The sequence below is a fragment of the Chlamydotis macqueenii genome, chromosome 18 (assembly GCF_036417535.1).
Source record: "Chlamydotis macqueenii isolate bChlMac1 chromosome 18, bChlMac1.mat, whole genome shotgun sequence".
Classification (NCBI taxonomy): Eukaryota; Metazoa; Chordata; class Aves; order Otidiformes; family Otididae; genus Chlamydotis; species Chlamydotis macqueenii.
The window spans coordinates 4,519,102-4,541,613 of record NC_141573.1 but is presented as its reverse complement, the minus strand read 5'-3'; the positions used below and the strand labels follow the sequence as shown (position 1 = coordinate 4,541,613).

Below are 22,512 nucleotides of genomic sequence, written 5' to 3'. Positions count from 1 at the left end.
TTAATCACATTTTTATGTGATACAGAAAGCAATGTAATGACATTTGATTGGAAGTTTCTTGAAGCTTTAGGAAATGTAGAAATGTTCTAATTCTAGGGTGCTTGTTAGCAGTCTTTTGCTATTATTTTCTTTGATTTTTATAGGTAGTTCTGTTCTGAGTGGATTTATATAAAACAGTAAAATGGTGCAAGGAAGCTTTAGTGTAACTGATTTCTAGAGGCTGAAAAAATTATTTGGGTGTTGCAAAAGGAAACTAGAATGCGTCAGGTTATTGATAGGGTGATATTTCAGGTATTCAGAATTTAAAAGGTTACTTGTTTAAAACTCTGATGTATTGTTGTTCCTGCTTGCTAAATACACTTGCAATTATCTGTTTCAGTATCATCCAAAAGGTGCTAGGATAGACGTCTCTATCAACGAGTGTTACGATGGCTCCTATGCAGGAAATCCCCAGGACATCCATCGTCAGCCTGGATTTGCCTTCAGTCGCAATGGACCGGTCAAAAGAACTCCTATCACACACATACTTGTTTGCAGGTAGGGAGATGGAAAACAAGGTCTGGCTGGGTTTGTGTAACATAGCGCATCCACTGGATTTGTGCAACTTAGGAAGTTGTAAATAAACTTGCACATAAACACATTAAATTTCACTATCATGAAATCATTAAAGTACAGCAGTTTGTTACTAAATAAAATGTTACTGAAGGATGATAACTTCACCTGTGACTTTTCTACATCTATTCAGTTGAAGTGTCTACTCATAATGATGTAACTTCTTAAAACTGCCTTTATCCTAAACTTTTCTTCCCCAAAAGGTGGAGTGTGGGTTGGAGTGGGCTGTTGGCTTTTTAATGGGATTTATTCCACTTCTGTTTGTTTATTCCCCCCCCCCCCCATTTTTGCAAGCTAGAGCTTAAAAGATTAATTTATATTAATCAATTACAGTTCTTAGTATTTGCGTGTTTGATATGATGATTGAAAGCAGTAACTTTTTTGTGCTTTCTGCTAGGCCAAAGCGTACGAAAGCCAGTATGTCAGAATTTCTTGAATCTGAAGATGGAGAAGTAGAACAGCAGCGAACATACAGCAGCGGGCACAATCGGCTCTATTTCCACAGTGACACGTGTTTACCTCTCCGTCCGCAAGAAATGGAAGTAGACAGTGAGGATGAAAAGGACCCTGAATGGCTGCGGGAGAAAACCATTACTGTAATTATTCCATTTACACAAAATTATTTTAATGGATTGTGGTTTTTAAAAGATGGTCTGCAGTTGTTGAAGGGAATAAGCAAGGCATATATTATAGAAATTATGCCTTTCGTTTAAGATTAAGTAAAAAAAAATTGTGATGCTGAGCTACTAATGACAGAAATGAATCAAAGTTTGTGTTTTCAGGTATGTCTTCAGTTGCAAAGCTAGCTCAGTACACGTATGTTTGAACAAGTTTTCATTGTTTGTGGCTGGATTTCTCCTTCGGAGAGATGCTGGTATTGCAGGAGTACACAGTGGTGTGTGTATATAATATGGAAGCAATTTATCGTCACAGGGCTCTGCTTAATATGACTTATTTCTGACACTTTTGACTGAAAAGCCTGAATTTTCAGCAGTAGTTATTTCTGTGATGTATAGGTGGCATAAGTTGAATTCTAGATGTACTTTCACTACTTGGCAGCAGATACGCAGTTCTGATGTGTGTGTTTGTTTCTTCTCCTGTCCTTTCTCCCAATCCTTTATCTCACCAGCAAATTGAAGAATTTTCTGATGTTAACGAAGGAGAGAAAGAAGTGATGAAATTATGGAATCTTCATGTTATGAAGCACGGGTATGTTACTATAAATTTAATTTTTATACAAATATGGTATTGATTTTGTTAACCATTTTGCATTGGAATTCACTGAGCACTTAAAATTCAGTTAGCTCAGTTGTTTAGGAAAGGATCCTTAAAGGATAATTTGGTAAGAAGCTTTTGATTGTATGTTTTTAAAAACTATCACTGTGCCTAGTAGCCCTACAGCTTTGAAAAGAAAAACCATTGCAGATGTTGAGACTGCGATAGATGGTTTGTGCAGTTCCATTGATAAACCACGTTGTGGGGTATATTTTTGGTTTTGAAAATGTTCTGCTTGCATAATGAGTGATGGCTTTCTAATTTGACAGGTTTATTGCTGACAATCAAATGAATCATGCCTGTATGCTGTTTGTTGAAAACTATGGACAAAAAATAATTAAGAAGAACTTGTGTCGAAACTTTATGCTACATCTGGTCAGCATGCATGACTTTAACCTCATCAGCATAATGTCCATAGACAAAGCTGTTGCTAGGCTCCGAGAGATGCAGCAGAAGTTGGAGAAAGGAGAATCGGCTGCCCCAGTGGATGAGGAATCTTCTGAGGAACAAAGTGGGACAACGAATGGATATAGTGAAAATAATACGAGAGAGAGAATTTCAGAAATGGATAGCATCTCAGGTGTCACAAAACAGAGCAAGAAACAAAAGCTCTGAAGTCAGAAGTCAGTTGCCATTAAACGGACAAGCGCTGAAGTGACATTCTAGGGTGCATGAGCTCTATAAAGAATTACACACAAAAATACAGAGGTTCCAAACAGGCACTGCTGGATGGAAATAAATGATTTCAACAAGGATATTGTTTTAACAGGGTTTCTATTCAGTTAATTATGCAAGTACTACATGTATATCGGTTTGGTGATGTAATGACAATATTCTAAGAGTTTGAGCATGAAGAGCAATATGAAAATCTTTTTGTAATTTTAGTAATTAGTGTCTTAAGAACTTTATGGAATTTACATAATTTAAGTATATGTAAAACCGTTTTTATATTAAGATTTTTGCATCTGTATCTGGCTGTTTTTCCTACCATGAAGTTGTGAAACATTGGGGAACGGGGATTGGGATACAGTTTCTGCTTTTCTTATCTAGAAATTCTCCAGTTAGCTTTTTGTGAAAATAACGTCTCACTATTTAAAGTTTAACCTTGATCCTTGTATTTGAAATCATTTATCAATTGATCGTAAATTACAAATTAATTTTTTTTACACTAAAATTATCAAAGTTGGCAAACTTAGCACTTCCTTTGTCTTGTGCCTGTTTGGAAAGATCTTGGCTTTTCATGTTACAGACACAGTGAAGTACCACCTTGGCTTTTTGAGGTTACCAGCAGTTCGGTTTTCGTGGATAATTCTGATGTATTGATCACCCAGTGTACCATTTTAAACTTGAACATTAGCTCCTTTCTATTTTTATTATACATTTACACAGCTACACAGACTATTTGATGTAAACCCTCTTTACTGGGGTTCTGCGTCATAGCGTGCCATGCTAAAGCCGAGAGTCGAGTCAGTTTGTAGGCATTACGTCGATTAACTTCCCTGGAAGTTCATGCCTGCTGTTCTGCCTGAGTACAGACTGCAAGTCCAGGCCATAGGTTTAGCTTTGGCTTTCGAGATGCCACTCTTGAGGGAAAAATGCACTGTAAAATTGGACCAGAAAATGTGTTGCACTTCTTATGCAAGTATTCTGTGATGTATTGTATTCAATACAGATACTAAGATGCTGACTAAACTATATTTGAGCAGTTTTGCACTGCTGTTAACACATTTTATGCATACGTTTACAGATTTTTTCCAATGGAAAGTGGTTTCACTACTGGTACAGTATCAGCACCGAAGGGTTTATTCCAGCAAGCACTGTGGTTGAGTGACATCACCTCAATTTTTTATTATCCTTAAAATATTGCATTTTTCATATTCTTTATTTATAAAGGAACAATGCTGCTGTAAATACAGGTATTTTTAATTTTTTATTTCATTCCATCACCATGAGATGCAGTTCCCTGTTTGTTTAAGGGGCATATAAGCTTTCTAATGGTGTCTTCAGAAATTTATAAAATGTAAATACTGATTTTGATGGTCCTTAAGATGTGTTTAACTGTGAGACTATTTAACTAATGGTGTGGATGTGATTTGTCATCCAGTATTAAGTTCTTAGTCACTGATTTTGTGTACAAAATAGGAAAGAGGGAAACTGCAGCTTTCGTTACAAACTTCTTGAATTTGCCAGCTCTCTGAGTTTTAGCAAACTCTAATTACGCCTCTGGATAGTACATCAAGCATTTCTCTCTGGCTTTAATTTGCTAAAGCTGTGCACATATGTAAAAAAATAGATTATTTTAGGGGAGAAGTAGTTCTAGAATTATTGCTTATGTCATTTCTTAAGCAGTTATGCTCTTAATGCTTAAAAGAAGGCTAGCATTGTTTGCACAAAAAGTTGGTGATCCCCCCAAAAATAGTAATGAAATTACTTCTGTCCAGTAAACTTTGTATGTCATGTCAATTTATAATAAAAGCTGAAAAAATCCCTTTGTTTTCTATTTATAAAGATGCCTTTTCTATGTGTACCTTGGATAGATTTTGGAGGTATCCTGTAAGCTGGTTAAAAAGAATTTGAATGGTACAGTAGATGTAAAAACAAAACCCCAAACAAAACCAAAAACCAAACCAAGTTCAGCTGTTTAAAGGAACCGTTGTTTTTACGTTAAATGTTTATTTGAAATCGGCTTTTGTACATAAAGTTCAGTCATATCAAATCTGCCGCGATGGTTGTCCCGTCATTTTGTGTGCATGCAGGCAGGCCCCACGCAGCGCCTTGGACAAACTTTCTCTTCTGCGTGGCTGTTAAGACTTGAACACATGTGCTTCCGTTGCCGGGCTGTTACAAAGGTAGCTACCTTTCTGTCCAGTCGTTCTGCTGCGTTAAGGTGTCTCCGTGAATTACCAGATCATGAAAACTTCCATTCTCCTTTCTTGAGGGTAGAACTGCAGACCGGAGAGATGTCTGTTAAGCTGTGTCTCACTGTTTAGAACTGTAATTTATATAACTGGAAATGAAACGCATCACTTGTGTCAGTTGTAAAAATAAGACTTGGGAGTTTTTTACATGCAAGTGGTTCATATTTCAAACATTTTAGAAGATACTTAGTTTATTCAGAGTAAAGTTTAAATCGGTGTCTGTTCAAAGCAGTGCTGCTGTGGGACTGTAGAGGGTGGGTACGCCAGGTACTGCAGAACAAAACAAGTAAGGAATTGCTCTGCTTGGCTGAGTAGTGACTGTTGAACAGCAGACACTGAAAATGTTTTTCCGTATTAACACTGATTTGGTACTGAGTACAGGGTGTGACAGTTAGCTTCTGTACCTTGACTTCAGACTGCGGTTGCCCCGTATGCTTTTGTCTCTAAACTTGGCCGGATTCTTCTGATCTAGCTTTTAGTGTGTTCATGGCAGATTTTTGTGATGTTTTGTATTTTGTGGTCATGATAACACAACAGGTCTGTGAACCCAAGTTGGAACCTAACACACGAATATTTAATTTGGTGCATTAAAGACTGTATTCAAATCTTTTAGATGAATTCAAGTTGTTAACCTTAAGTGTATATTGCTTGGGGTGTGTCTTGAACACAGTCCTTGAATTTTTGGTGGGTGGGGTGAAGATCCACTGCCTGGAATGAAGCCATTGAAAATAATGTGAACTGTTCCGATTACTTCATTTAGTGCTAAAACAAAGCCCCCAAACAATTTTTACCTTTGAGGATGCAGAAACCATTCTGAGGACAATTTTGACAACATTGTTCAAAATGAAGTATTTCTTACTTCACTGAACAGTTTGGTGCCATCAACCAGTGCTTGAATGGTGGTGCTCCTGTTGGAGCAGATCCTGGTTATCCATCTGGTACTGCGTGGTTTCACAGCTGAGAAAAGGAGAGCTTCGGGTGAGGTACGTAAGTCTGGCTTCTGTGACTGGTGATCTGCAGGACTTCAGTTGCTTGGTTTCAGACTGAAGATGCGCCCTTCAGGAGACAGGCTCAGCATCTTCCCCTGAAACAGGTTCTTCAGATGAATGGTGTATTCCTGAGAGAAAGCTGCGCTGTCAGCAACATTATTTACTGGTTTCACAAGTTATTTTTCCTTTTTAAAAGAGACCAAAGAACTGGGAACAGGCTCCAGGTAAAGCAGAACTAAGAGAATGAAGTAAAGCTGTGTGTTCGTTCAACATGGGATTTATTTGAAGGGGATTCACTACCTCTGCTGCTTGCTCAGCGATGGTGGCCAAAAACTACTGTTACATGACTTGTACCATTTACTGCAACTGTCAGGAGATGAGAACAGTAAAATTGCCATAAATTAGCTGTGAATGGAATATTGCTGTAACTAGTTTTTTAAAAAAGGAGGAAAATTACTTCTGCAAGAGATGTCAGTTAAGAGCTGAACTTCAGCTGGAAGTAACAGAAAAGACATAAGTGAGAAATCTGAGAAAAAAAAAAATTGTTTGGGACATCTAACGGACAGAAGATGAAAATAATCATAGAATGGTTTGGGTTGGAAGGGACTTTTAAAGCCCACCCAGCCCAACCCCCTGCCAGGAGCAGGGACATCTCCAACCAGATCAGGTTGCTCAGAGCCCCGGCCAACCTGGCCTGGAATGTTTCCAGGGATGGGGCATCCACCGCCTCGCTGGGCAACCTGGACCAGTGCTCCACCGCCTGCAGTGTAGAAGATTCTCTTCATTATGTCTAATCTAAATCTACCTCCTTCTAGTTTAAAACCATTACCCCGTGTCCTATCACAACAGGCCCTGATAAAAATAAAAAATAATTTTTAAAAATTTAAGGAGAAGCTCTTAAAGATGGCTACAGGGCTACCAATACATTTTTATGATCTTATTAGAAGAATGCAGTGATGTCCAGCTTTATGCCCCAATAATTTACTAGACCATACACAGTTGAGGGATAAAACTTTATTTATTTTTAAAAAATTCAGATTTCACTTGACACAAGTCTTAGTTGAGGTAAGTGACTGTACTAGCTTAAGAAAACAACTTGCAGGATTGGATTTCATAAGCAGTCACCACTGTTGCTTGCAAGGCTCCAATAGCTAGAGGTGAAAAACTGAGAAGTGTCAAGTTTTCTATCCAGCCGCACTCCACTGTGGAAGCACAGAATGCCAACCTTTTGAATTCAAGCTGCTTCTGATCCTCTGCATGCTTTATTACCCAGGTCTCTTGCCCTGAGACTTCACCCCTCCCAGGTTTAAAAGGTGCAGCTGTAAGAGGTGTCTGAACAGTACCTAATTCATGGACAGCTAGACTTACGCTAAGTTAAACAAACACACACACAAAAACTCAAACAACACAACCCACCCTCGGCAAGCTGCCCTTGTTCACCATGCAGCTAAAGACTGAAGTCAGTGAAACTGTTTCTTCTATTGCCGTCCTCAGCTCTCAAGAAGTAGTAGCGGCCTCCTGCGGCCCTTCACACTCATCTGAAGCTGCTGTGTACCTATGTTAACAGGCACGATCCTCTCTGGAAGTACCTGAATTCAAGGCTTAAGCTTTATTTTCTAATACACAAGGAAATATCCTGCAGAAGCCACAGTCTGACCGCTCCAAAAGCGGATGAAAAGGTACCTGACCCCTCGGTACCTCTGAAGTGCAGATATTCACACTTTCAGTTTCCCTATGGTAAAAGTACTCAGTTGCAACTAGTACCTGACACCTGTCAGTAACATTACCAGCAATACTACGTGGAGCAAGATTTGAACTGGCTGCTAGCTGGAGTGCCAGCCTGGCCCTCTGAACAGGACTGCTACTGTTTGATCATCTGCAGAACCTTATTGCTTAAAGAACCGTATTTTAAAAGTATGGAAAATACTCTTCACAGGATAATTCGAAGGAATACTGAAAGCACAAGCTAAGCTAGTATTCTCTTACTCCCCAACAGTGAAATAGTTAAGCTTAAAAACTGAGAATACTGCACGATTTTGTTGCTAACACTGGATAATCTTACCTGCAGGTATCCAGTCCTCCTCACGTCATGTCTTACAGTAAATTCCAACCTAACTCTGCCATGTGCAAGGTCTTTGCATCCATCTGAATCTACTCACAACTTTTTTTTCTCGTAAATGGTGTAAATATCAACCGCCATTCTCCTGTTCTGAAGCTCACGTGGCCCTGCTCCAGATGCCTGGGGAAGACACGCAGACAGGATGACGAATCTTTCTGTGCTGACAATGTGAGCGTGGGGGCTATGAGCACAACGTACGTTAGCTTTTTACGCTAGCTTAGAGGGCTAACGTAGCACAGGGACACTGCGGGAAAAAGGGCAGAATGATTGTCTAGGTTTTATAAAAATATTGCTATTCTAACATGCTGAAATATGTTTAATTTTAATTGAACTTGAGGTAACAAGGTCCCTTTTAAGGCCTACAGTCAGCATTATTTTGAAATATTCTTTAAATCCAGTAGTACTGCAATCTTTTGACCAGGAATAGACTCTTCAATAAGCTCATTCTAAGCCCTAGTTGCTCCTTAGGGGAAATAGCATATATACATAATTACTTTATAAACTTTTGAATTCAAAGTGAGTTAACTCATAATAATTTCTTATCCCATCCTACTACACCGAGGAGAGAACTAAATTACCACCCATCTGCCCCATTCTGACTGCTGCAGGTTAAAGCTGTGCCAGCAGGGTCTGCCCTAAGCCCTACCCAAAGCCCATCTCCACCCTCTCCTCAGGTGGATCTCCAGCAGCAGCCCCCGCGTGCTTGGGCAGCCCAGTCCCCCCCAGCACTCAAACTGTAAACCTGCGCTATTGTACGTGAATGCAAGGTGTTACCACCCTGGGACATCCAGGAATGCTGCACATCGGAACGATGCTTCCCTCATTTCTGCTGAACAACAAAGAAGGTCGTCTCTAAGTCTTAGAAGGGCTCTGGGAGGAATCGTGGCTGCCATCTGCACGTCACGCCTAAGTGGTAAATCGCCAAGGCTTGCTCTGACAGAGGCTACAAGGTAAATTCAGAGCAGACGAGGATAACTGTCCTACTCCAGGTACTGGTCTTGTTTGAGGCAAAGATCTGCATTAAGTTGATGTAAGCATTACCATGCAACTGCTCTAGAAAATATACTCCACGTGACAACACAGAAAACAGTTCAAGAAATATCTGGAAATAAGGCACTTACGTGAGACATTTAACAGCCTGGCTACGTATTTAAACAGACATTATGGCTCAGACATCCTTGCTCTGGAGGAATGAACAGTACCGTGCATGAAGGAATGGCTGTTGCATGCAGAACCCACTATCCATTCACACTATTAAGGCAGCATCGTGTACAAGGAAGCATAGCAAGACATCACTGCTCTAAATACTTTGCTCTTTTCTGAGTGGTATAAATAAAACTTTGGTCCACTACCACCCCTCCACCCCCCTAAACATTTACAGGCTTCTTTCACGGAACAGCAGCATTAAGCAAAGTGAATTCTACACAACACGCGTACCCTGAGACTAGAGTACAATGGAATACTGACAAACATCAAGTCTGGAGGAAAAAAGGGAAAGGTCTTATGGACTGCTTAAATTAATTTGCCTTCGCAAATGCCGGTTTCTAACTTTTTCCAGAGTAACAAATCCAATGTTTCACAATTATTTTTTGAAATGAATCCAGTAGGAAGTACAATATAGTGGAGTTCAAGTAGTATACAGACAGGTTTTTGTTAACTGATTGTTGATGTCAAACAGCTGGAAACCCAAGTTTTAACATCACACTTTATAGCAAGAACAAAAATCCCTTTGCTTGCTGCTAAAACACCAAAACTTTCCAGCCTGGGTATGAAAATGAACATCCAAAATACAGAGAGACACAGCACTGATCGAGTACCCAGTCAAAGACCACTTCTCTGTTGTTAGAGCTAATGGTTACTCTAAGCTTGAAGATTCCTCCCTCATTGTTGGGAGGCCCTAGCTGCACCACTTCCATGTCAAATGTCACCGTTGATCCAGAAGTGACAGCAGGCAGCTGGTTTGTCATCTCTTTTCCATTTACAAATACTGCCCCTGAAACAATCAAGACATCAAAGATTATTTCTCACTCTCTGTACACACTAACATGCAATACGATGTCTCCCTATTTTTTTTCCAGGCAAATAGAAATGGCAAGCAACCCTGCCACGTTTCTTTTTGTCACACCAAACAGGCTGCAATAACTGCAAGCGAAAAAAGGAGACCTGCCATCTCACCAAAGATGTAACTGCCCAGTGTGTACATAAAGGTGGATGAAGCTGCTCAAATGTGATCCAGGGATACAAAGAACCAGGGGCTATGGGTTTTGGGAAAGAAACCACATTCTTCAACTCACCATTTGTGCTAATGCACACTGCTTTATCCCTCTGCAAAGAATCGTAGCCGTTCTGCTGCTCCACACACACTCCTAGGCTGTCTCGTCTGTCTGGCTGTCCCACGGTTTCAATTCTACCAAGCAAAAAGTTAAGTCAAACCCTGAAACTTTAAATCAAAACATACAATAAAATCCAGACGGTAGTACCCTGCCATACCAGACCTCTGTACTGTGCTGCAGGGCTTTCAGCAAATTCCTGCAACCTTTTGGGGAGATCCCTGTTGAATGACCAGAAGTCCTACCAGATTCCCCAAGAGCTGCACTGACCTCTATTAATCTGTACAAGACATCAATCCGCTTCCTGCAAACTTTCATTGCTATTTAATAAAATTCACCACTGTCACAACTTAAAGAGTCTTCCGAAATGGTTTCCAGTTGTCTGAAACAACCAATATATGCAGAACTACAATCTACAGTCATCTATACAAGATCACTGCTCAGCATCCCGTACTATGGCAAGATGGCTGTAGTTTCAGCAAACATTTAGTAAGCACGACTGAAACAGGAGGGCTTTGAGCCCTGCAATGTTCTGCTGTAAAAGGGCAGGGGCAGAAGGCTGATGTGTTTTGGTGGTGGAGGGTTGCTGGATTTGGGGGTATATGTGGGGTTTTTGTTGATTTTTTGTTTGTTTGTTTATTTTGCTTTTTAAATAAATCAGCTTGGTGCAAATAGATATTAAAAACAATGCCTAAAAGGGCATTTACAAATCTGGCTTCTGCTCAGCTACACTGAGGATTTTGGTCCTGGGAAAATCTCTGAAGAAAAAGCAAACAAGTTGTGCAAATGACCGGCGTCGCAGTTCCCTCTGGGCCCTAGCCGCTAAGCCAGGCTGCACAGCCTGTACGCGGAAGGGCTCTTCTATATTCGAGTCCTTTCTCTCATACTGCCATTTCTCAAAGGTGCTAAATCATACTCTAGAGAGAGCCTGAGCAACGTGGGAAACTCAGATGGTCTTTTCCAGAAAGTGAAACAGATTATTTTCATTACAGCTTGAAAGAGCAGCTCTGATACGTGGCTGTTGCCAAACAACAGAAAAACTGAAGCAGAAGCTTTTTAAGAACTCTGAATTAAACCCGGCAGTAGACTGGCACACAATGAGTTAACTCTTTCAAGACAAACAGGGAAGATAAAATTGGAACCATGTTTTACTTTTGCACTCCATTACGTTTTTCAGTCCCTTGGGAATGTCACTGAGATAGCAAAAGTCTTGTACTATAAAGCAAAGGAAAAAAAAAAAAAGTCCAAGAAGCTTTTAATTTGAAAGTGATCCACAATGTTTTCCCAAAACAACTTTGAATTATATTAATTATATTTCTAATTCATTTTGGTACTCTACTTTAGATTTTAAACTCTGCCTGAGTTACTGGTGAAGTTTTATAAACAGCTTTTTATTGGCAAACTTCAGAAGTAAAGCCTTTGTGCTTAGGTAACATTAATTCATGCCATCTCTAGTTGAGGAAGCCTTTCTTGAGTCGGAAACAAGCGTTTGTACAGTCACCAGAATGACCAAAAATGCCTAATTATAAAGCCATTAAAAAGCAGGAATTCTGTCACATCAATCTGTATCCACTCGTACGCGCTCATTTATACAGACCCCTTCTGCAGAGCGCTGTCAAGGTAACCTGGACCAGAAGCAACAGAAGAAGAAAAATATCAAACGAGTAACAGGACAGTGAATACTGAGGGAGGAGCGACGGCACACCCAGAGCGGGAGTGTTTACACAGGAGTCAGTCTAGGACCAGCTGAACATTTTAGGTTCAGCTCTCTCACTGAATCCAGGCTGAGGCCACGTTTTTCTCCATGCACTCCTGTACTCACCACACTCAGGCTTTCCAGCATCAGGGCCACCCCCCTACACCGCTGCCCTTACTCCAAGAGGGCAGACCAAGCTGCACGCTAACGCAAAGCGGGGAAGAGCCAAACCTTCCTTACACCGTAACGAGGACGCACAACCTGAGTGCCCAATACAACAGCCAACCTGTAATTCTGCAGCAGCTCTCCTCTTCTCGCACGCACAGGGAAGGGGCCAGGATCTGGCGTAGACCACCACTCCTTTCCTAACTAGGTTTTGATTACTCAGCAATTAATGACCAGCCCAAGTACAGTACAGAGCACCACTGCACAATCTCCTAGGCTTCACTTTACTAGGCTGATTTTTCCTATCACATCACAAAGTTATTCTCCAGCCTCTATCATCCCTGGGACTTTTAAAAAGCCCACAGAATACGGGGTAGGAACAATGTTCAGCGGTCACCACTTCCAATGCTGCAGAGCAAAACCTTGCCTCTGTCACTGCGGCGTAGACACTGAACCAGTTCAACCACCACCAGTTTCCATTTGTCTCAGAGCACAGAGAAGTAAACTTGTGGGTATCACACACGCTGCCTTTCTATAGCTGTCAGCAGAGCTGTAGTAGGGTCCTGACAAAGTCAGCGTGACCTTCAGAGAGCGTCTGCTGGAGGATCCCAAATTGCCAGCCCAGGCAGACCGACCATGGCTCCCCACTGCAAGCAAAAGCTTTAGACACAGCTGCAGAGCAGGTCACTGCAGATAAACGTTCCCTTTCTGAAGGGCAGCTCCCTGAAGGCTGTAAAGAAACAGGATGAGTCTTGACTTAAAGTAACGAAGTTTTCATGAGGCACTTGCCCAAATGCCTAACTTCAGAGGATAACTAAAGCAGTCTATCTTTAAAAATCAGATACAAAGCACCGCGTTTACCACAGCTTCACTTTTCACAGATGAGCTATTCCTGTGTCCTAAACACAAAAGAATACAAAGCTGCTTCACAAACATCTGTAAGATGAACCTTGCTTATTTGTTTTGCTCTGCAAGCCACTTATCCCCTTGTGAATATATTTTTGTTTCCACAGATGGAGAAAGCCGAGCATCAAATACTACAACTCCCTGCTTAGGAAAATCTCACACACTTTGAAACAGGAAGCTACTATTGGACCTTGGAAGAGGAACAATACCCATTTTTAAGGTTGTCTTCAATCTTAAGATTCATGTTATTAAAGTTCTTGTGGACATGTGCTTGTTAGTGCTCTGCCATCCTGGAACAATCTCCTCTTGGAGAGGAGTCCACGTTACTAAAATGTAAAGCAAAAGACTTTCATGTGTTACCAATAAAAAAAAAAAGGAGATAAAAGGCATCAATCTGAAAGAGAACCAAGGAAAACCTCAGAGTTCTGCCTTTAATTTCACAAGCATTTCTGAGCCAAGAGATGTTAAATCTAGCAGCCAACTTTAAATGAAAGCTTTAGATCTGTTTATCCCATCTCAGACAGAGCAGCTGAACACATCCTCATACTACAATCGTCTAAAGTTAAGATAATTCATTATCAGGAAAGGAGAAATGAAACACTACAGACTAAGTTATAAAAATACCATCAACAACCCCCTTATACTGCCTTTGGGGGTTGCCCTCCACGGACTTCTGACCAGCCAGTAACAGCTGCTACAAAACTCAAGGAAGTTCAATACTCCACAGATTTGCTCAGCATGGGCTATATTTTACCCTGGCCCAGGAGTTCACTCTGGTCTCCATTTTCAACAGGTGCAGGTCCTACAAAAACATCAGGTGTGTTCCTAAAGAGCCAGGAAGTAGAAGTAAAGAGAAGGAAGTTCCAACTTCACACAAACACGCTACTTTGACTGGGGCTGAGCTGATGTAAAACTCAAACATGCATTGTGACTCAGGTTTACATACAATTCAAATGTAACAGACTAGAGAAGGAAGCTTGGTTCACAGGAGACGCACCAGACAACAGCTACGCAGAAAGTACTTGCCTGAACGTTAATGTTTGCCCACAGAAGTAAGTAGGAGCTTTGGAGTAGAGCACACCGCATGACTGAGAATCATTTCGAAGTGCTATGTTTCTTCGACTGCTCAAGCTGTAACCCTCCAAACCAGCCGTCCATTCTTCAAAGAAGAGAGGAGAAAAAAAAAAAAAAAAAAAAAAAAAGCAGTGTGAACCTCAACTAGACCAGCTTCTGTCTGTGCAAAATAAAGTCAGTCACAATGTCCGCTCACTTTACCTCATATGAAGCTTAAGCTATGTTAGGAACAGGGGCTAGTTTTGTCGTCTTCTGATGGAGACATTTCTTTTTCAAATCATTTGCAATTACACAATTACAAAAAATACTTCCCAGCTCACAGGGTTCCGCAGAATTTCACTCTTTGCTGCAATCAATCCCTGTGAAGTTATATTGTAGTCAAAGAAAACCTTCACAACTTACTGCCCTTAAAAATTGGCAAATGAAGAGAAAAAAGAGGTCTTTCTCTCTCCAAGATTAAGAGCTTGTTATGTGACTGTAGGTCATCAAACAATGCTTAGGTAGGGGTGAGGGACAAGGAAAAAAAATGCTTCACTTCTGGATCATTGATGCTTTCCAAAACTAAGCAGTGAGCTACCTGTGGCAAAGGCTCACTGGCACACTACAAAGCAAAGAATAAATTGTCAGCTGAAACGAGAGTTCATCCTACATTACACACACATCACAGCTAAGGCCATCGCATCACCATATAAAGAGCAGCTCCGTGAGTCATTCAGCTATAGACCTTCAGGAGTGCTGCACGGATGACACGGGCTTAAGATGAAGATGAACAGCAACGAAACAGTACCGTGGGGAACGAGCGTGGTACAGCCGATCTGAGGAACGCTCCACGGACTCCACTCTTGCCGTCCATCTCCTCGGGCACAGACTCTGAACTGGTAATCAACATTAGGATCAATATGCAGCACTATGAACTCTGTCTCCGAGCCGACATACACATCTTCAAAGTGACTGGCAGTGCTCTTACGATACTGCAGTCTGTAATCTTGTGGTATGAAGTCATCATCCACCTAGGGAAACAGTTATTACATTAATGAAGGACCTCCTCTTTTTTTCCTTTTGCCTCTGAAGCAGCACATACTAGGCTAATACTGCAGGCTTTCATCAAAGGCGATTCAGTCACAAGGTACTAAAGAGCAGAAAGCACACCTTAAAGAAAATAAAACCGGTGTCTGAACCGACTGATACAAAGAGTAGTATAAGAATTATTTGCTCACAGTTTAAAACTATAGGAGAAGAAACATTTAATAGAAGGTTTTTCAAATCTCCCAGAGATATAACAAGATCCTTCAGCCAAAAGCTGAAGGCAAATCTGCAGAAAAAAAATTCAGCACCAATTTTTAACAGCAAGGGAAACTCACTCTTATCCTTCATAAACTGTTCCAGGGAATGATTTCCAATTCTTTGGTATCTCCAAGTCACAAGAGATTCCTCCCTCCCCGCCCCTACAAAAGCTCCTCTGTCCCCCAAGCATGACCGAACTGAGGGAACTCCTCTGTAGCACAGCAAATCAGACCACATGCGACAGTAGTGCCTATGGTTTGATAACATGACTCTGCATCCTTCACAAGGTGAGGATGGCTGACCAATGGCTGGCTGTTGCTAGAACAACAACAGTTTGTTTAATGCTGCCAAGGAGCCTACAGCCGTCCACAACAACTAAACCACATCAGAGCACAGCAGTGTTTTACTCAAAAATAGTTTTCGGGTAGTGAAGAGAAAGGCTACTTGACTAGCTAATGCACACATTAAAATACTTTATTTCTATCCACTGCATCTCCCCAAGACAACAAACATCTTTAGGTGTAAAAGCGTAACAGAACAGGGTCAGCCTCATGCGAGGTCTGCTAAAGCATCTTCAAAGGGAAGATAAGCATCACCCTGGCACTGAGGCCCGCTCTCATCGAGTGTTTGGCAGTTGTTGCCACACAAACAAACCACTCTCTTCCACAACACAAACGGCTAGGTGCAAACCACCTCTGTCAGAAACACACTCCCCAGGATTTCCTGGTCCTGTTTGTACAACAGCATCACAGACAGATTACTCTCCAGTATTTGTTTAGTGGGAAGAGTACATGAGGGAGGCGTTTCCAGCTTGGCCAGTATATGGCACTTGTTTAAGCATGGGAAGCAAGGGTAGCAGTGTTTTCCGCTGCCCCTCCGGACTGTTCCACACACAGGGAAGGAGATTATGAGGCAGAGGTGCACTGGTGTGTCAGCCCCTTCCACCTGCAGATGGGAGCAGCTAGAGTCCAACAGCAAGAGTCTAACACAGAAGTGTCACTGCCAGTGCCAACCATCACATCACTAGATTACTTTGCCTTAAATGAGGCCATTGACATAAAAATATCTTCTAAAAAGTTTTACTACACACAGAGTGGACTATTCCTTTGAAGTCCGTACAGAATCCGGAATGAAAGTGGCTTTTTTGATTTCTTTCAATAAAACTGAACTCTGAATGATTTTCACCCGAGGTATTTTACCTACCTTACACCATCGGACTAAAATACCTCCAGGCTTCTCAACAAATTCCTCTAGCTGTACAGGTGGGCGAGATGCCACAGTTCCATGTCTGAATATTTGATTTTTCAATATAGTAAGAAGGCAGTCATCCAACTGGGCAGATAAACAAGGCACGTCAACCAAGGAGGGCACTTCTGGTAAGCTGAGAAAGGAAAGTTTGCTGTAATGAAAGGGGCCAGCTTCCACAAATTTGTATTTTGTCCATACACTTGAATTTGTGCAGATTTTCAAAGACAGAACAGCTGCAGAAATTGGCATGTGCACTTCAAACTTAACAGACTCAGAAAACACTGTGTTTCAGCTCTAACCAGACTGTCTGTTTCTCAGTAAATACTCTGAAACACAGGCTGTTCCACCAGGAGTGGTTTCATCGTTCACAAATAAACAGCCTACATTTCTACAGAACATATGGAGGTTGAAAACTACTCCATTTTGTGACTGCCAGCCCCAATGAAAGTCTACGAAACAAACAGGACAGTAACACCTCAAACAAATCTTTTAAGGCAATGGAGCGGAAGGCTTTTGTTTGAAAAGGAGAAGAGATTCCCTATACAAGAAGGGCACATGTGCCGCTGCCTCAGATCACCTCAGTGTGGCAGTATCTTACCTATCTAGCTGAATATGTAAAGCTTTTTTTGTAAAGCTGCAAAGTTTCTCATTCTGTTGTCCCACATCTCCATGGACTGCACTCTCTCCTGGAATCAAATGGTAAAAATATTCCTAATGAGAAAATGTCCAAGAAAGGCATTCTTTGCTTCAAAGAATAACCAGTTCCAACACGAACAACCAATTAAACATGAAGCATTCTCAGCAATTTTGCTAAACCCTTAGCTAGAAAATACAATTACAGTTAACAATATAAAGCCTAGCTAGCAACTTTTGAAGCTCTCAAAGCTTCCTATAGACACACCTATAACAGATGTAATAATATGCCTCAGGTCTCAGACAGTAGAAGAACAGGGGTCAGATGCCAGAAATCAGGATTAATCCCTTCCTCTACCTGCTTTAAAGGAAGAAAAAAGCGAAGCACCGTCACTGAGCATAAAATAAAAAGGCAGGAGCTCAAAAGGAAAAAATAATTTCAATAATTGTTCTGTTTGCTACAATCTACATGGTAACTATTGTCATAATGAAGGAAGTCATCCGTGTATTAAAGTGTGGAGATAAATAGAAATATTTTCATAAGCTTTCCATATAAAGTAGCGTCCCACACTTCAGCTTACAGATACTCATGCTCTATTCTCCTATCTGATGACTTTATGGTAATTTACAACATAAGCAAGCTCAGTCCTTTTCCAAATGGAGGATTACAAAAGTTACAAATCTCTAAAGAAATCATATGTCATAATTGGCAGCAGGATTTAATAACCACAGACGCTTAACTCCTTTCTGACTCAGATGCAACATCTACTCATTCTGACAACATGACTTAGCAATGCTTCTACTGCAACAGAGGGGACGGTGTGACCCACGGGATAGGAGGCGCACAGCTAGTCAGGTTCTCATGAGATCTGACAGAAACTCGTATAAGACACAGGCAATCTCTGTCACCACCCTGTGATTCAGTAACTTCAGACATAAAAAAACCAAGGTGACTACCAGCTGTCCTAGAAGTTACAGTGCTAGGGGGAAAAACAAAACCCAACAAATTAATTCTTAAATACTGCCACTACTCCTGCGAGCAGGAGGCACAGAGCTACCAAGCCAGCATGTTCTTTAAGCGCAAAGCTCATGTCTGAGTGGAAGCTGGTAGATTCCTACCCATGGCAGGCCGCTCAATGCGCTTCAGTTCGCAACACTGAGATCATGTCGAAAGAAAGTTAAAGTTGAGACACGAGAACAATGCAAGGAAACTGCCAACATACTCATGGCTCAGACATGCTCCCAGTAGGTTCTCCAGTGTGGGGAAAACAGTGAAGAGTGACATTCCTTTCTGGCCATTAGCATCAGCAGGGTACAAACTGGCCCTTACAGTAATATTCTATTCAAACTTTTTGGAGAAATTTCTCCCATACAGGGGCCACTTCATTCCTCACGTTCCCCATCAACAGTGAACATAATCACTTAAGAGGAAAGATAATCTGTTCACTCCAGCTGCTATTCCACTAAGACACAAATAACTTTCTTCAATCAGCAGAGATGTTTTGTTATTATGGTACTGAAGATGTATTCTGTTTCAAAGTAGCCTGACATAATCCTCTTTCTAGCATGGAGGGGTGCAGGATACCTCTGCAGTGAGACATTTCGAAAGCAGCTACTTCTTGCCCTCATAGATAGGCTACACTGACATATGTACACCCTAGGACTGGAATAAAATACTAAAATACAGATTTGTAAGAGAGAATATTGATCACCTCTTCACTACATCTACCCAACTGTAACCTTTTCTTAATATTTGGTTTGAGAGAAGTCCAAAATGAGCCAAATATGCTGATCATAACAGGAACATTCCAGCCGTCGAGAGAAGATACACACTGGAAGGCAGAGCTAAGGCCTAGTACCAGGTCCTGTCTTACCTTCCCGGAGCAGATCATTGGCCGTACTGACTCCATGCTCTATTAGCTTCTGGCATTCATCCAAGGGTTTGATGCTCTCTTGTTCTATAGCATCCACTTGCTGCAGCAGTGACATCAGTCGCTCATCCAACAGCTTCTTTAGGGTTCCTTTTAAATCATTAAAATGTTGCTCAAGTACATCCCTGGTCAATGTTGCACTTTCTCTGATCTAAATTCAGGCAACAGGAAAGAAGGATTCAGGATAAAGGCAAAGGCCATACATATATTTTATTTTTCTGAACCACTTCATCTGCATCTGCTGGAGAAAAGCTGTGTGTGAAGTCAGTTTTAAAAAAGGACCACTAGCAAGTAACAAACTAGCGCAGTCATTTTTAGTACGCGTACAGCAGGGACAGAGGCAAAGAAACTAGCCTGGACAATGGGAAGAGCATATTAATGGAGCAAAATACAAACTGGGATATGTGTTCTTCAATCAAGGAATTTTTATTGTCAGAGAAGTCTGAATGCTCTGTAGGTCTTCTCTCTGCCGCCCCTCAGAACTGCTGTAATCCTATTCAAAAGCCACTCTGCCATCATATACAGGTAAACCTCACTGGGAAAAAAAAAAATATACCAGACTTTCAGAAGACTCTCTAGAAGCACCTTCCCAGGCTCTGTTACTTCATTGGATTTTTAAAATTCTTGTAAAGCTGCATTCTTTTCAATTTTTTTTTTTTCAAGTAGCCACCTTTGATTTGTCTGTGCTTTAGGGCTACAGGACAGGGTGAACAGCAAGTTTGTTCTGATTCTGAAAGAATTAGACCACAGAAGGTTCTACAAGCGCTTATTAAAATATTTGCAAACTTGCTGACTCTGACTTTAAGGGAAGAAAACGCATTTGCAACATACCTGAGATAAAGATACAAAAGTCAGAAGTAAACATCTCCCTATGAAGAACTTTTCTAAGTCACACACACAAGGAAACGCTGTAACATGCACACAGCCTTACACGCAATTTCTAGATCTTTAGAAGCACAGACAACCAACACAGGAAGTTCTCTGGTTAGGTAAAATAAATTTCCTCTTCAAGTAATGTTCATGAACGTCTCCAGCTGCCACACAGCTCAGTTTCCCTTCTCTTGTTATTTCAAGGCTTGAGAAAAAAAGGAAGTATTTAGCTTCGTGAAGGGGTGGGGCGGAGGAAGACCGAACAGTCACTTCTCTAAGCCCATTACCCCCACTACATGCAGGTACAGAATCAACAAGTCAGCCTCACAATTACAGATACTTCTAGCTACGCAGAAGAGGAAATGCAAGTCCTGGAACATACAGAGCTGTATGAAGCTTCTTGAAAATCGTGTCCCATTGGTCCAAAAGAAAAGGATGCAATGAAAGTGACATAAAGCACTTTTCCTATCACATCGGCCCAGTCCCCAAATAATAAAGTTTCTGCTGTCTGAACCCCAGTCTAAGACAGTCAGCACTTCTGGACACAGAGAATTCTTGGACATGCATTGCATGGCTGATTCTTTGTGGACAAAACAGCATGTGGTCCTGAAGATGGGAAGAGAGAAAACAGAAACATACACACAAGCAGAGAAATCCCCCAGAGGGGAAAAGGAAAGAAAGGTAAGCTAAGCACTCACAGCCACCGCAGAAAGGCAAACCGGCTCCCTCTCAATGCATTTTGAGTTATCAGGCAACACTCTGAGATTACAAGGTTTAGATCAAAGATGGTCATGAACAACTCATTTTCTTTAGTAGCTTGTGGCTTTGAAGATGACTAATTTAATGTCTAGTGATCACCCACATTCACTCAGTAGCAGGACGCTAACCTAGCAGATTGGTAGCAGGTTTCTATGCTAATGGAATCTGCTTCAGAAAAATTACCAGCTCGCCACAGATGTATTTTCTGAGCTTGGTTCTGGTTTTATTTATCTACTCCTTGCAGAGCTGAATCAAAGATAGTAAAGCATTGGTTCTACTCTGCAAAAACTAAAATGCTTAGAAGACGTCTTAGCAGAGAAGCCAGCCCTTTGCTGGCTCGCCATAATCTCCCTGCCCACATTTGCATATCCTATCACACATCTTCAGCACAGAGTGGGTGGGTTACTGGTCCCAGTGAAAACTCTGCTGTGGCTTCAGTGCTCAGCTGCAAAAAAAACCCAGCTAACCTGGAATGTTGGCAGTACTTATACATGACCCACAGAGTACGTGATCCATGGAGTCTGGTTCATGGGGACAACAGAGCCCAGGACAGCAACCAAACCAGCGAGCAACTCACCTAGGCAAGGATCTTTTAGATGTGAGGGGAAGGACGCAGGCATGACACTCCCTACAAAATACGACTCGGCATCCCAGCTACTTTAGAACACGTAGTCCCTTTGGACATCTTTATTCTCGCCTAGGAAACCTTCCTATCCACCCAGAAAACCAGGCTCAGTTCTTTAACGGACTTCGACTCAGCCTGTGGCGACCCCGCTGATTCCTCCTGGCACTTTCCGCACCCCTCCACGCCCGAGCCCTCCATCCCCGGCCCCTACAGAGCCAAGGCACAGGTTTCCCCGAGGCGCGCCCGGGGCCTCCATCCGCCCCGCGTCCGGCGGGACTCTCCGCCCGCCCCCTGCCCCCCGTGTCCCCCTCCAAGCTCCGCGCACCCTGCAGACAGGGGTTACGCAGAAAAACACGGCTCCGGGTGAGAAGCGCAGGACCGGGCGCTGCCGCGGCCCCGGAGGAGACTTCACTGCCGCCACCCCGCACCCGGGGCAGACCCCGGCCGCCGCCACCCACGGCCCGGGCACATCGCGGAGCCCCGGGGAGCGGCGGGGCGGGCGCGGCGATGAGCACCCCCGGAGAGCCCCGTCCCGTCCCGCTTCCCCACCTGCTGTCGCGCCTGGTGCAGCCCCCGCAGCCGCTGCTCCAGCTCCCGCCGGTAGCTCCGCGCCGCCTCAATGCTCTCCCGAGCCTCCTGCAAGAGGAACCGCGCCTCGGCCTCAGCCTCGGCCTCCATGGGCAGCCGCGGCGGCGAGGCAGCCGGCGGGGCGGCGGGGGGCGGGCCTCGCCCCCGGAAGGGCCCCAGACCCGGGCGCCGTCCCCCGCGGGGCGGCAGCACCGACCGTTGGAGCGGCGGCGCGCGGAGGGTGACGTCGGCGGGAGCGAGCACGGCACGCGCTGCCAGAGCGCCCCGGGCCGCCTCAGCGAAGTTTGGCCCCTCTCGCGCTCTGTGCCCCACCCGCACGACGTCTCACGCCCCGCCCCTCTCCGCCCCGCGGCGCGAAAACCCGACTGGCGGAGGCGAAGCGGGGATGGCGGAGGGGTGGGGGGGGGGGGGGGCGGGCGTGGCCCCGCCGGCACGTGACCGGGAAAGGGCGGGGTGAGAGGCTGCCGGCCCGTGTCACGTGAGGGCGGAA

General features: G+C 42.9%; 2 protein-coding genes across 4 annotated transcripts in view; one reads left to right on the top strand and one right to left on the bottom strand.

Annotated features, from left to right (window-relative positions):
* Positions 1-4,374, top strand: part of SUZ12 (SUZ12 polycomb repressive complex 2 subunit) — a 30,553-nt gene extending 26,179 nt beyond the window's left edge. The window contains exons 13-16 of the mRNA XM_086762088.1: positions 380-537; positions 1,010-1,208; positions 1,742-1,821; positions 2,157-4,374. Coding sequence (XP_086618214.1) covers positions 380-537; positions 1,010-1,208; positions 1,742-1,821; positions 2,157-2,502 — 783 coding nt within the window. The 3' untranslated portion in view covers positions 2,503-4,374. The remainder of the gene's footprint in view (positions 1-379; positions 538-1,009; positions 1,209-1,741; positions 1,822-2,156) is intronic.
* A 153-nt stretch (positions 4,375-4,527) lies between these two features.
* On the bottom strand, positions 4,528-22,293 carry CRLF3 (cytokine receptor like factor 3). Of its 3 annotated transcripts, XR_015260531.1 has the most exons (9): positions 21,984-22,293; positions 19,124-19,331; positions 17,215-17,302; positions 16,572-16,749; positions 14,872-15,094; positions 14,037-14,169; positions 10,208-10,320; positions 5,597-5,922; positions 4,528-4,894 (listed from the first exon to the last, which is right to left on the bottom strand). XR_015260531.1 is itself a non-coding variant. In XM_086762090.1 (8 exons), the coding sequence occupies exons 1-8, from the start codon at positions 22,110-22,112 to the stop codon at positions 5,864-5,866; spliced, it is 1,131 nt and encodes a 376-aa protein (XP_086618216.1). In that variant the 5' UTR covers positions 22,113-22,293; the 3' UTR covers positions 4,528-5,863. The 3 variants fall into 3 exon arrangements, 2 of the variants coding, with proteins under 2 accessions (XP_086618216.1, XP_086618215.1); XM_086762090.1 differs by having other exon boundaries at positions 4,528-5,922; XM_086762089.1 differs by lacking the exons at positions 4,528-4,894; positions 5,597-5,922 and adding an exon at positions 6,794-9,906.
* Between the last annotated feature and the right edge of the window lie 219 nt (positions 22,294-22,512).

Coding starts and splice junctions, on each gene's coding strand:
- CRLF3 (XM_086762089.1), bottom strand. CDS start 22,112: ATGGAGGCCGAGGCTGAGGCCGAGGCGCGGTTCCTCTTGCAGGAGGCT. Junction 16,750..17,214: donor TTACATATTCAGCTAGATAG/GTAAGATACTGC, acceptor TTCCTTTCTCAG/CTTACCAGAAGTGCCCTCCT. Junction 10,321..14,036: donor GGGCAAACATTAACGTTCAG/GCAAGTACTTTC, acceptor TTTGCTTGGTAG/AATTGAAACCGTGGGACAGC.